This window comes from Melozone crissalis, unplaced genomic scaffold (genome assembly GCF_028551555.1).
Source record: "Melozone crissalis strain CALT ecotype California unplaced genomic scaffold, PUWL_Pcris_2 ptg000004l_1, whole genome shotgun sequence".
NCBI lineage: Eukaryota > Metazoa > Chordata > Aves > Passeriformes > Passerellidae > Melozone > Melozone crissalis.
Window position 1 is genome coordinate 16,620,373 of NW_026535782.1, and position 15,150 is coordinate 16,635,522.

At 37.7% G+C, this 15,150-nt stretch overlaps 1 protein-coding gene across 1 annotated transcript in view; it reads right to left on the reverse strand.

Moving 5' to 3' along the window:
- Positions 1 to 6,137: 6,137 nt before the first annotated feature.
- The window catches only part of CAPZA2 (capping actin protein of muscle Z-line subunit alpha 2), a 32,310-nt gene continuing 23,297 nt past the window's right edge, over positions 6,138 to 15,150 (reverse strand). The window contains exons 8-10 of the mRNA XM_054276438.1: positions 13,271 to 13,342; positions 10,607 to 10,669; positions 6,138 to 9,702 (exon numbers count right to left, since the gene is read on the reverse strand). Coding sequence (XP_054132413.1) covers positions 9,562 to 9,702; positions 10,607 to 10,669; positions 13,271 to 13,342 — 276 coding nt within the window. The 3' untranslated portion in view covers positions 6,138 to 9,561. The remainder of the gene's footprint in view (positions 9,703 to 10,606; positions 10,670 to 13,270; positions 13,343 to 15,150) is intronic.

Consider the following 15,150-nt stretch of genomic DNA (forward strand, 5'->3'; position numbering starts at 1 on the left):
ATTTAGTGAGTGTTGATATTATATTTAATGAAAAGACATTTTAAAGTGAGAAGAAAGGTCTCAACTCCTCCTATTTGAAATCTGCAATTAGCAGAGTGTAGCTTTTTTTTTCCTCTAGCATTTGCAACACAGCATCTTTACCTGCTATGTGTTGGTAGAAGCACAGAAATCCACTGGCAGTTACATTTTACTTAATATGCAGAAATTCAGAGGACAGAAACACAGCAGTCACAGTGCTGGATCATGCACAGGTAATTATAGCTGCTTGAGGCTGGCAGTGATTACAGAGGACAAAAACAGCTCTGCCTGTAGGCAGGAAGGGATTGAGCAAGCCATGGAAGCAGGTAGCATCTAAATGGCATGTCATTTATTCATATCACAGCTAGATTTGGCTCCCAAGCCAAATCTTGTTAAAACTTTGCAAAATCAAGGACCAAAATGTCCTTTCACCTTGTCTGATGCAATTATTTTCTCATTTGCTTGCTTGTCTTGCTTTCCATCCCCATCTAGTATACCATTGCTGAGAAAACCTCCCTCATAGAGCCTCTTCTTCTTACCATCTCCACAGATGAAGGTCCCTATGAGCTTGTCTTTAAATTTAGGATACAGAACAATTATCTGTCTTACATGTTGGCTTCAGCAACCACTAGCTTCCTACTTTCTTCCCTCCTTTGCTCTTCAGTTTTGCTTGATCTGCTCTTACTGAGTCACAGTCTTCTTTCTTCTGCATCCAGCAGCCATTCTTCAGATCCAAATATCTTTTTCACAGCATCCTTTAATTCAGTCCATCCTGCCTCCCCTTTTAGTAGTGATGCAATCACTGTACCACATTACATTTAAGAAAGCCTTGTCAGTGATTCTGATGTAGTCTGTTAAGGAGAAAGAGAGTTTGGAAAGGAAAAATCATGATGACCATTTCTCAAGTCTTCTCAAGTCTCCTGGCTGCAAAAGTGACATTTATAGCAAGCCCTTGTCTTCAAAATAGTTTTGTTCAGTTAGAAGGACCTGACAGACCCTGCAGCATGTCTCAGGCCCTGTGTGGGCAGGTCATGAGTCCAGGAGAGAGAGAGTGAATCTTGCCACTAGTACAGAACCCAGGGTTTTCCAACAACCTAAAACAAGGCTTAGTGTTAATTGTTGTTGTCAATGGCATATCTTGCATTGAAGTGGGATGCTCATATTCACTACCTGAAATAATTTCAAGAAGAAATTTTATGGAACATCATATCATAGAATTTGCGTTGGAAGGGTCCTTAAACATAATCTAGTTCCAACCCACTGTCCCACCTTCCAGTAGATCAGGATGCTCAAAGCCCTTTGCAACTTGGCGTTGAACACTGCCAGGAAATGGGGCATCCACAACTTCTTTGGGGAACCTATTCCACTGCCTCACCACCCTCACAGTAAAGAATTTCTTCCTAATATCTAATCTAATCACTAATCTTATTGATTTCACAGTAGGCCTTCCTTCCCCTCTTAATCTCTCCCCTCTTTTCTTCTACATTTTTCAGATAAAGCTCTTGGGCCAAACTTAGGCCTAGGTTAATTCTACTTTATATCTATACTTTTATAAAAAATTTGTAATTCAGCCTCCTTTCGATTGTGAAGAACAGAGAAAGGTAAGGTGATGGAGTCACTTGGTTGAGAAGATTTTCTTTTTCTCACACCTGCTACTGTTGGTAAACACAATATAAAATGACTTTCTCCATTATAAATTACTGCTGGCTGGTAGCCTACCTATTATCTCTTACCACATAGCTCTGAATTTACTGCACAGCCAAGTGTGATTGGAGAGATTTAGCTGAGACTGTCACAGATGTAGGAGTGAGGTGGGTGCCTGCAGCCCAGGAAACACTGGCATTTCTCACATAGGCCACTCACTTGTTGAGAACAAGGTGTGTTTGTACTCCAAGCACCAGTGGATACCTGCAGTCCCATTATTCAGTACATGTCCCTGGCCCCATTTACTACCTATCACTGAAATCTGCTATATTATATAGTATTATTCATTCCCTGATGGTTTCTTTCATGATCTCCACCACAGGACTGCCACATGATTGTAGCAAACCCATCAACTGCATTGAAAACCTACTGTTATAGATAACCTTGGAACCTCTTTTACTGGGTATGTTACTTTGTTGGTAACTTTGATGATTCCTAGAACAATAATCCTAGATTGTGACAATGCCCCAAATTGCATCTCCTACTGCCCTGTTTATCAATGTTGTCATCACCTGTGTTTTGACACCAGGCACTGTGTTACCACTCTCTGTCAGCAGCTACAACCAGGGTAGCAACTTTACTGTGTCTGAAAGGACCTTACCAGGAGGGTGAAGTATCAGGTAGCTGGATTTATTCCTTGGGAAATTATATACTGGCACACATCATTTACATTCAGGGGGAGTAACACTGGCCACATCAACTGCTGGTAGGAATGCAAGGCACACTGTTTCCAGCTGGAAGAGCTAAGGAGAGGTAGGACAAGTTCTTAAAGGGAAGATGACAGCTCACTAAGTTTAGTCATGAACTGGGAAAAGACACGTATTATTTACTGATTAACAAATTCTGTTGCACCCAGAGAATCAGTCTTGCAGAAACCTTTTCATTGCACCAAAGCTTTGGAACAGGAGCAGCACATCAATTCTTTGTGAACATATGGCATTTATTTTCTTAGCAGCATCTCTCAGGTACAGCCTTTTGCAATTGAGCTGGCTCCTGGCACCAAGGACAGCTGAAGAACCTTTCATACTCAGTACACGCCTACAGGGACTTTAAACAGGCTCTTGAATGACTCACACTTCTCTGATACTGTAGAAGTAATTCTGGCTAGCTTGGTGGAGGAGATCTGTCCCTGCACACATTGAGACATGGAAAGTGCTGGCATGGATTTACACCAGCTACCTCCAGTTTTCACCAGGTGAGATACACCTCAGAGCTTGTCAGCTGGCTGTCATTGATTCCTTTCCCTTTCCATAGAAAAAAGGTAGGAAAGCAGCATAATAAGTGCTTCCTAGTACAAAACAGGGTGGTGCATTTCAACTCCTCAGTTTTAAGTGACATCAGTACCTACTGAAACACAAACTGCCTGTTGTTGGCACAATATCCCAGATAACAAGGATTCAGTTCATTGCCCTGGAAAAGTTCACAGCAGCCCATCTTCTCATGCCAGGATGCTCTCAGTTCAGAATCCATGTGCTGGCTGGTCCATTATTAGGCTATTGATAGTCTCATTTTTTGTACACTTCCAGTACCTGCTTTGTCGGTAGAGAAGGATCAGGCACACACACCTAGCAGTGGCTGGTTGGTTTGCTTTAATCTCCTTAGTTCAGCATGGGTTTTAAAATTCCTAATAGCTGATGAAAATAATACTAGAGAATATTACCACAATCAAGATCAGATTCTAGCAAAAGGAAATCCTAGTACCAGCTTAACATCATGACAGCCTCCAGTATCATCCATCAGGGCTGACATGAACAATACACACAGAAAAACAAGTCTCTCAAAATGAGCAGAAAGCTGGATATAAGGAAATTACTTAGGAGTATTTGATTTCATGTAGAAATTGAAGTTGCAGTATTTAATCTTTAATCAAACAGCTACAGTCTGGGGACGCTCTTCAAATACCTAAAATATGTTGCAAAGAATGGGAAAAAACCCTTCCTTTTTGCTTACAGCTAAGTTAAAAAAGGTCAAGATCTAGCATAAGGTAGATTTATCTTTTCCTACTATCTACCTTAATACCAGTAATACCAAAACCTACAAGAACTTGGAGAGGAAGGATAATCTTTAGCAATTTATTTCAAAACAGACAAGTCGATCCTGCCACGTACAGTCAAGATGCAGCTGATGGTGTCACACTCTGGGAAAAAAAATCCCCAAGATAAGCTTTCACATTCCATTCAAGGATTTCTAACACCACTATTTTTAAGAAACTTTCCAACTGAATATTCAGCTTTGGAATCTGTAATCAAACCTGCTTTTTTGGCTAATCGTTTTTGCTACCTATTGTTCTTGTAGTTACAGTTAAGTTACAGACTTACAGACTTGCAAAGCTTACCAGTTTTACAGCATCTGAAAGCTGGTTTGACAATCACATGCCATGTAAAAGGGATAAAAGGAATAAAGCAGATTTTTCTTCCTCCTATTTAGTTTAAAACTGCTAATGGCTCCTGAAAGCTCCAATTTCTACTCCAGTGCGCATGCAGATATTAACCTTAAGTGTCACAGAGAAGTTGAAAATGTATGTTTTTAAAATCTGTTCGTATTTTGAATATTGATTTATTTAGTAATGACCTTGTTTCTTTTCCAAGTCTGTTTCTCCAATTTCCAAAATTTGTGGAAGTTATTACTACATGGTTAGACCCAGGTCATTGTCCAAATAGCAGGTTATTAACAGAAGGGCCACCAGGAGATTTGGAGCAGCAGCCTCAGTTGTGACACAGTGCCAGGACAGGGAGAGCAGCTCAGTCACCACTTGCAGCACGTGTGGGCCCAGCACACAGGTGGGCAGCAGAGGCTGCAGCTCACAGGCACTGCACAGTGCAGGCTTTGGCTGTGAGTGCTGTGCCAGCCTCCATCACACCCGTGATCCTGGGGCACAACTTTAATTGAACTGACCCTTTGCTCAGAGCTGCAGCATCAGGCTCCCTGTCACAGGCCGAGCAGGAACTGTGGCTGAATGGAAACACATGGCACCTTTCTTCCTTTAAGAAAATCCTAACTGATCACAGCCTTGTACCTTTTATCATCTTACTGACACATCTTGTGTTACAACTGGATGTGCTGCCTCACCTGGGAAAAGGCAGCACGACAGCATTCCATGAAGCATTCCAAATCCCAGGGCTAATCTGTGGGCCCCTTGGTGCACAATTCAGCCTTCTGGCACCTTCGCAGCACAGCAACAGCTTGAATGTTTTTGCCTTTGGGCATCTAACTTTTAGTTCCCAGCCTCTGCAACAGATGCGACACCACCACCCAGCACCCAGCAAGCTGGCCCAGCAGGCACAACGAAACACTTGCCATCCACAGCAGTCTGAGAGAATGAAAAGTAAGTATTTTTCCTGCACTCGAGCTTGTGGCTGTAATTTTTAATTATGTTCATAAACACTTCATGTGCAAAAGAGGATAGCCTCATTTTCTTTTAGCCAGTTACAAGAACATTTGCTCCAGGGAAGCTGAGTCCCTTCTTTACCTCAGGGGACTAAAACTCAGTTCTCTGTGTTTGAAGAAAATACCTTAGGTACACCACAACCACACTGCTGCACTGTAATGGACAAGGCCTCTGGGGGCAATTTTACTTCCTGCGAAAGATATACCGAGCATGTTTTCCTGAACCCCTCTTCACAATGCTGCTTGTCATTCTCAGTGGTGTGGCAAAGCTGCAGGTCAGCATTCTATGTTATTTTTAAGTAAATTCTGAAATAATCTTGAAGTGTAACTCAAACTGAGTGGCATACTGAGAAACTACTTACTAAGGGAAGTAGTCTTATTTCTTTCACTGATGCCTGAACAGCTATACTCAGTGTACACTTGAAATTGAAAATTATTGAGCACGTTTAAAGGCAAAACTGAAATTACTACAAATCATTATGGACATATGGTGGTATCCTCCCAAACCATCCAACCAACTACAATATACCTACTTTAGTAGGTATATTTACAACCCATAAGCTAGAAGTTGTTTCTGACGTTATTTCAAACTGCAGCTAGTCTGACAAAAAAGTCCCTACACGCTCCTCTTGACTGAAGAGAACAAACCTGACAGATTTTCCCCTGCACAACTTTACTGATTTGCAAAGAAGAGATGCATAGCAAAGTCTAAATGTATCCTTTAAGACAATGATTATCACTCTGACCCTTTTTCTCTGATGAGCACATGGCTAACATCATGCTGGGCAATACCTGTTACAGGTAAGCAAGTCACAGTAGCAGAGGAAAATATTGCTTACAAGAGAACCTACCAAATATTAAACATTCATTTTCAAAGAAGGAATAAAGTGCATACTCACAATTCCTTTCTTTTGGCTGTAAAAGAAAAAAATGACCTTTTTGGTTAAAATCTGATGCAAATTTTGCAAATTTTCCCCTTAAAAGAAGTTCAGAGTTGACACTGGCACACAAAAATTGACACTTCAAGGTTACGAACAAACTAAGTTTAATCTAAACCTAGGTTTACAATTGCATCAGATGAAGAACAGTTTCAGTCTTTCCAGTCAACAAATGCAGCAGAAGCTATGTCTGTGTCAGCAAGTAATTCAATACGATAGGAGTGAATCCACAGAATTGACCAGTTGGTGGAACTTCTATACCTACAGTATTTACAGTCTGGAAATGAGAGGCCCACTGTTGTCTGAAGCTCCAGACATCCTCAGCACAGGCAGGTGGTTTCAAGTGGAAAGGAGCCCCTGCTATGGACTCAGGTCACCATTCAGAGCTGGAAGGCACCTGGTGCACACCCAGAGCCCAGGTCCCAGTTCTGAGCTCTCCAAAAGGAAGTGAACTCAAGAGCACCAAAATGGCTTTGACAGCCAAACCAGTCTGTGAGATGAGGGGATGAGAGAGAGCTTTCCCAACTGCACAAAGTACATTGCTGCCACAGAAGTGGCTGGAGACGTCCCCTAAAGAGAACATGTCTCTCAGGATGTTCAGACATCCTCACACAATACTTTTAACCCTGGCTGAATCACCATTTCCTAATGAACTGTGTTGCAATGTTCCCAGTGGAACCAGATGGCAGAATTGTTATCAGCAGGTAGGGTGGTAAGCAGCAGCAATGTAATCAAAATTACAATGATTTTAAAGTTCCATTCTACCCACAGTATGAATTTTAAGACAGACATACAAAAATGGGCTGCTCAGAAAAACCTGAAAACAGAACTGCCACTCCTGTCACAGATGTTTGCAGAAAACAGCTGCTTACTTGCAGAAGTTAAAAACTCCTTAATATAGAGGGGCACTAAGATACATAAGATGTAATACACTTCAAAACCACAAGCATTTTACAAGTCCATTTTACAAGCCATAATGTCTATTACATCAAGATTCAATAATACAAAGCTTGTCTTTATATTTAAAAATAGAATATAAACAAATAGTAGTTCACATTAAGACAATTGCCACAGCAAAATTTCTCAGAGAAAGTGCTTTACCTACAGAAAATACCCTAAAGCCTACCAAGCAAGCTCTAAAATTCTCCAATTTAGAAGTGGTAGGGATAGAAACAAAACAAAAAAAAGTGCAAGTGACATCCAAAACTTTGCAAGAAATCAAGAACTCCAATTGTGCCACGTGGTTCAGCTGACAGTCAGGTCAGCTTCATCTCAGGAGTCATTACTCCTAAATATGATACGGCACACCATTTTGAAAAGTAACAGAATAGTTGATTTACTTACAAATGGCTTTATTGAAGCTATAACTTAATAAATTTGATAGTCAAGGTGTAAAGTTGTCTCACAGACTAAAAATTAACACAACAAGAAAAAACATAAGTAACACAGATTTACTTATGTTATCCAACTGGTAGAATTGAACCTGAAGGAAGCAATTCTTTCAAGATAAAGAATTAAGACTATCACAAGACTGAACAAACAGAGAGGGAAATACAGTAATAGAGTACTTCACAGTAAAATACCTCTTTATTTGGAATATATTTAAAACTAGCTCTTTATTTCAGGTAAGAAAAATAGCATTCTGACTTTTAGTCAGTGCTGATTCTAGTAATTTGCAACATTCTAAACAGCTAGAAAAGTTATTTGCACCGTTGTTGCCCATTAACAATTCCCCTAACTGTCCATTCACTGCCTTTATTTACCTTGTTCTTATATATGTTGGAAGAAATCCTTCAATAGTGTTTGTATTTAGATCTTGGTTAAGACTGACAGACTGACTTGACAGGGATTCAGCATTTGTTATTATCTCACATGCAGCTTTTATGAGCTAATTTGAAAAGAACAACATGGCTCAGGAGCTGAACTACAAAGACAATTGAGAGGGCAACTATCCAGGAAGACTGTGGTGGAACAAATCCCACTCTTCTACTATACAGTTCAGTACTGTAAAGTAGCAGCAGTTTCTTCTATAGAACTTCTATACCTCTGTGTAAGAGAGCACTGAAGAACAGAATACTGGGATATTGCTATTAAAATTCAAACAACAAACTACTTCATATGTACATTTTTATACTCAGTACAAGTCTAGACTCTTGCTATGCTGTAACTTGAAAATTTAAGGTAATTAGACCATGCTGTAAACAAAGACAAAATATTTGTGTAAGCTTTACTGGTTTAGGAGTGTGCATAAACACCTGCCTTCTAAAAAATAAAAAAGCTGTTTAATTTTTATTTATGAGCATATGAGTAGGTAGCATATTGTAAAACAAGTTTTTATCCAATTAAAAATGAAATCTATGCATTTCATGGAAGTGTTACACAGTGTTTGTAATGAAGTCTGTGTTTTTAGATACCTGACATCCATTTTCAAAATGAGATAGAGAAAGAATACTCTAAACAAATGTATTAATTTTTGGTCTTGGAATTTCTTCTATCCTCTGTAGCCAATATGAAGCTAAAATATGCCTGTTTAAAGCAGACTTCCATATACAGAAGTTTTTTCAATGCAGATGAAAATGATAATGATATTACAATCCCTAAATATACAAGTTTGTGGCTGTTTCAAGCAGAATTTTAAAAACATTTAGAAACACCAAAATAGGCTATATCAGGAAGCAATCTGATACTCAAATAAATAGAAAATTTGCATTTTAATGTCACATTGAATTTTAGTACATTTCAATCCAAGAAAAAATAAACAGACAGTAATGAGTACAGGATTAAATATATTACAATATGCCTTGTTATAATACATTTGTAGTTTTATGATAAAAAACCCTGGAGGGCAGATGGAGTTCGAGCTCATAATTGTCAGAACAAAGCATTAAATGCATTTCTGGAGTAAGTACTTTTATTTAATTTCAAAACCTTTAAACAGCTTTAGACCTTGGCCTTTTCTTTAAAAAAAATAATTAGCTACCATGGGGCTAGCAAGTATGTCTTCTAGGTTTAAATGATACAGAAAATGCTTTTCCCAATTTTACATACAATGAAAGGACAGATCATTTCAAAAACAGCACCGATGGCAAACTCCACTTTGACTTTGACCTAGAAATGCATGTTACTGATCTCCACAAGGAATCCAGCAAATTTTGCAAGTTGTCCATTTCACATTAAAGCAAGAGGAAGGGTTATCATATGCAAAAATATTTTTTCCAACTGTTCTTAATGTGTAATTGAAAACTAAAGGCATGGTCTCTTCATTATAAAAAATAAAGGTACAACGGAAACTCTAAAGGAAGATATTCAGCTATAGTGAAGCTGCAACCCTCTGAAAGGAAGGAAAAAGAAAAGAAGTCAATTAGCTAAGCTTTGTGCTCTAACCAAACTACTTACAGTGATTTTCAATGGCAAAAGCCCATGCTGACTGGGTGATTTGACAGTTCCAAATATTTTTTGTAATAATTTTTATTTGTATACAAGGACACTAAAATCCAGTCATGCAATGTTCACTTTAAGCATTCTGCATCTCTTTTCCAATTTTATAGCTAAGGATCTTGTTCCAGTCAATCTTGGTGCGGGTTACTGGCAACTGTCGACGTAAGGCCTTGAAAGTAGTGTCCGACATAGTCTGGTAGTTCTCACTGATAGCAGTCTGCCAACACAAAGTCATGCAAAACAGACACGTCAAAAACACAGCTAGGACGCCACATCAACATTCTAGGACTCAGTGGCCTGCTACTTCCTACACAGGGCTAATGAAAACATGCTGAGTTGAACTAATATTTAATGAAGAAAAGCTGCTAGATATAGATTGAGACTATGTCTCAGAGCTGTGAGAAGAAAATTGGTGAGACTTGTAATAAATCTGGCCACAGCCAAGGTGTTTCAGCAAACCATAGTGTGGTTAATCAGCAATACGAATAAAATGCTGAACAGAGTTAGCTCACACATCATTAATTCCAGACAGAAAAGTCTTCCACTGTTTTTCCTGTGAGGATGCTAAAGTCAGTCCACAACATTATCTGAACTTGAATATAATGCATACTATAGATACTTCAAAACTTTTTATTAAAGAGTATTTCTTTCAAACTGACAACACAGTGTCTGAAATTTACCTTATGTTCAAAGCCTGAATGAACATGTATCCACTTCTGCAGAGGGTATCTAGAACAGTTATACTTTTCTGACTTTGAAATGACTAATTTGAAGAGGTAATGCCTACAGTAATATTTAGCAAAGCTGTCTTAACAGAGTAGCCTCTGAACAGAATCTGTACAAAAATTCCACTTAGGGAATGCACTAATGTTTTATGACATCAGAATTGCTGATACTTAATCATGCAAGGACCTTTTCTGTTCTCAAAAGCTTACTTCTGTTGTAATGTTAGGCAGGTGAGCACAACCACCACAAGGTGTGAAAACACAAGACAGAATTAGCAGCATGTAATCTATTTATATGGAACTGCATTACCTTGCTGGTTATAGAATACAATCTTTGGTTAAGTATATGGTAATGCTAAAAATATGAGTAAGAATACAGTATTTCTTTCAACATACCTGATATTCATTTTCTGCAGCCTCCACAATTTTTATAAATTCCTTCGCTGTCTGGGCTTCATTCTAGGAAAAAAACATTTGAATTAGATCTGAGGTAGGATCAGTTGGATTATGTTTTTCCTGTAGTTAGGAGTGATGCCAGGTAGAATAGATGAGAACACTTGACCATTCAGTGGCTAAACCAAAACTGACCATTCATCCAAAAGGAATATCCCATATGATGATGACAATGACGATGTTAGAAAAATAAAATCAAAGTGCAACAAGTATAAAGAATGCCATGAAGGTCATTAACATATTTTGATTAAGAATTCTATGGTGTGATAAAAAGACATCCAGAACAGCATTTGGAAAAATTACAGTGCCCACCCAAGCCCCTAAAAACATGCCAAGTATGGATAACAACATTATCAATGCTACATTTCCAGTACAAATTCAAGAAAACTTCAAAAACATCTAGCCCAGAAGTTATAATAGAATATAACCAAGAAACCAAAACAGATTTGTTTACCACTAAACATTTTGAATCTGGAGATTAAGTTGAGGAAAACACTAGACTTTATGTATCTAGTATTCCAAAATCACCCCCAAATACATCTTGCAAAAATGAGTAAAAATCATCCCCAAATACATCTTGCAAAAATGAGGGTGCAAATTTCATCATGACTGACAAGGATGAGGTCAGAAAAGAAACTGTTTAAGGATGCAAGTGTGTGTTTTTTTAAAAAAATAAAATATGCCCCATCAGTCAATCTGGAGGTGTTTCCTGAAGTGCTGAAAAGAAGTCTCCAGCAGAAAATGAGGGTTCAGGAATTTGCAAACTTCCAATTAGCATTGGAGACATTCCTAAGACTGCTTTTGCAGAAGCTGTTGAAAGTTAGGAGTGTTCTGGTACCATGTAATCCCTCATTCCTGCAAAAGCGAAGATTGGAGAAAACTCTTGACAACTTCAACCATAACTGGTTCCAAGTGTCAGTGAAACTGCATCTAACAGCTGTGAAAGTGCTCTTGGACACAGCAGGAGACATGAAGGAGGAGGCAGAGAGCAAGCAGATGAACAAATGAAAAGGTTTTGACTTTTCAGTGAACTGAGGAAATGCTTTCAAAGGCTCTGCTAATGAAAGGAAAAATTCAGAGGTATGAGGTCTTATTTGTCTCAGAGGAAAACAAGGGATAAGAAAATAACCTTCAGCAAAATTATTCACAGCTCTAACAACAAGAGAACTCTTCAGTAATTTATTTCTGTTGTGCCTGTTAATGGTTTTTAAATGGGTTCTCTGACAAACAACAAAAAAGGAGTCATTGAGGGTCCTTTTAATCTAACCACCATTTCTTCTCTGTGAAATAAGAACTTGTACAGCCTCTGCCCTCTATGAAGCTCACAGCCAAGGTTAAAAATTGGTAACCAGCAGCATACTTGCTTTTGTTTTAGCTAAGTTATGTAAAAGATGTTTTCCTACTCATTGGTCTGCTGCTGCTTTACTGAATTGCAAAGCAGGATTAGGTTTCTTCCCAACAGTAAGTGAGGCAAAACCTATTGACAGGAGAACTGCAAGAGCTCCCTGAAGCAACTCTTATTTGAGTGAAACACTAAATAGATCCCTTTGCTCCAAGGAGTCAGAAGTAATTTTATATCTACAGCTCCAGAAGTGTTATCAGTTGGCACCACATTCCCCCATTTTTTCTGGTGCTATTGCAACTAAAAAGCCAACAAGCCTTCCTTTATATTAACAAACAATGCTCTTTATTGATGAATTGAGCTATTGAGCCAAATTGGCCAGTGCTAGTTGTTATCATAAAAATACTTCTTCTGTTCACTTTTACAATTTCTCTTTGCCAGCTTAACCTCAATGTCTTAAATTTTATTAAAAAACACTCCAACAGAAAATCTTGCTGTTTATAAAGGCCATTATAGACATTATTTCAGAAGAAGTAGCTGTTAATGGTGGAACATTATCAATCCTTAAAAGATACATCTGGTTCTATTCCCAAACAATTTTTGTTTCTATTATTTACTCCTCATTACTGTAATAATCCATTTGGCAAGAAGTTGAAAAAAATTATGCTTTAAATAAGAAGTGTGTTATGGTTCTCAAGTTGAACCATCTCTGAAAGGGCTTTTTGTACAGAGCAAAAAAAGCTGCACTGTCAGCACCAGTTACAGACAGAGAAAACGAAGGGAGAATCCCTTGAAGAAGCTATTGCTTCTCAATTGGTACCATTTGTTTACTATTTTAGCATACTTGTCTTCATCCAGGGAGCAAAGGAGGCAATCTCCTAGAATGTACAACAAAGTCAGTTGTTTTAATTCAAACCTACTTCATATCCAAAAATTAATTCTATAGGTCATTCTGCAGACTGAAGTTTAAATACAGCAGAAGTGCAGGAAGACTGACAAGCTAATTAAAGCTTTAAAATCAAAGTTAATGTAGCTTATATAAGCCACATGCATTGATTTTTTTTTTAAATGCTAGCTACATGTTAGGTAGAAGTAGTAAATATTACATATAAAATATCTGTAAATATGAACATTAATTACCATACATTTAGAAGAACAAACTTTTCTAAACTTTCTTTCTCTGAGCTTTTCATAACCTTGCATTCATTTTTAAATTAAAAAAAATCACTTCAATATACCCACTAAGGTCCTTAAAGGTCACTTACAGACACTGTTAGAGAATCTTGTATGTCTTTATGGCTCACCAGCTGAACATTTCCATCTTCATAATAGTGAACCTACAGAAAATTAAACAAAGAACCTCATATCAAGTTTAGGAATCAACAACATGCAGGAAAATCAAAGTGTTGTGTTATTTATCATACTAAGAAATCTATACAAATGAGTCAAAACCACATACAAAATGTTACAGAACAAAAGCAAATAAGAAAACCAAAACAATGTAGAATTTACTGGTTTTGAGGGGGAATACTGAACAGGCTAGTCTGGAAACGTAATTTGAGTCGATGTGCCTCAAGAAATATTTCAAGCAAAGAAGTTTAGGTTTTGGTTAACATCATGAAGATGACAACACCTTACTTTTGTGACCTTACTAGAAACTCTTGAAATGAATGGACTAGACCACTCTATATAGTGAAGATATATTCAAAATTATAATAGTTTTATGAAGCTATCAGGATACTGGGAAGATATTCTGCTTCCCCAAATTGTCCCTGTTTTCTAGGGACAGTGCAATGTTAAGCTTCCCTTTCTAGGTCTGTCTGGGTTTGATATTTTCCTCTATTAGATATGTCTCACAACAAATGCTGGCATTTATCAACACAAAGCAGTTCCCAGTGTTAGATAGCAAAGCAGATTGAAATTATTTATGCTTGAAATGCTGTATATACAGGACACCTTCCTTGATTATTTTGCAGAACACTAAAACTCCACCCAAGCTAACTTTAATTCTTTTAAATACAGTTGGGACAGATATGAAAAGGTTTAGTTCCTAATAAAACTGTTGGAAAACTTAAAAATCAGGAAGCATATATAAAACTACATGTGATCATTAACAATAATTGGTATCAAAGCTATGCAGGTCATTGGCATTTAAATAAGCATCTTTGAAGATTTTTTACAAGTTTGACAAAGTCAAGATAGTCAACATAGCAAATGTTATGAGAAAATGAAACATTTGTGCCTCACCCTGTTAGACACACTTTTGAGATTAATACAAAACAGTATAATTTCCTATGCATTATGATCATATGTGCAAAAGACCCTCAACTTTATAAATAACAGAAAAAACATGACACACAGTAAGACACACCTAAGGAAAAGTTTCCTATAGGAGTAAAATATTATTTCCTGCGATTCATCTTAAATGATTATTTTGCTAATTGTCAAATACTTGTTTTGCAACAAAAGGTATTAACCTAACCATAGAAGAAGTTTCTTTTCATATTAAACACTGCTGGGTAAAACCTCTGCCAGTCTTTTTCAATTCATTTCCTAAAAAATAAGAAGTGCTTACTCAGTGCACAATTCTAAGAACTCCCAATGAAGCAGCAGAACCCAAAGAAATGTAAGTGTTCCCCCTTCTCCATGAGCCCAAACCTCCCCTGTGCTCTGAGGCCAAGACCAGCACAAACATCTTATCTGTGTAACTGAGTCCCATTCTTGGCAAACACTCACACCTAAAAGCTTAGCAGAGATGGAGAGTCAAATCTAATTCTGGGATGTGTTATATCTTAAACAAAATACAAGAAGTAACTGTTCTGTACTATACCTCACTGCTGCCATCCTTCTAGAATGCTAGGTCTGGGTTCAGAAGACTACAAGAAGGAGGATGTTTATGAACAGAACCTCTTGGAAAGGTTAACTAAGGAGGGATGAGAATAACAAATTATCTAAGATATAAAATTAGTAAGCAGTACACTTATTGTTTTCCATGCACAGTTGGAGCATGTTAAATGCCACAGGGACTTAGTTTTAGTAAAAGGCTATGCCTTTGCTTTTGCCCTTATATATAATTAAAGAAAATTAAACACAAGAGATTGTGACAATTGACAATCTCCTACATGAGTATTAACAGAATTCACAA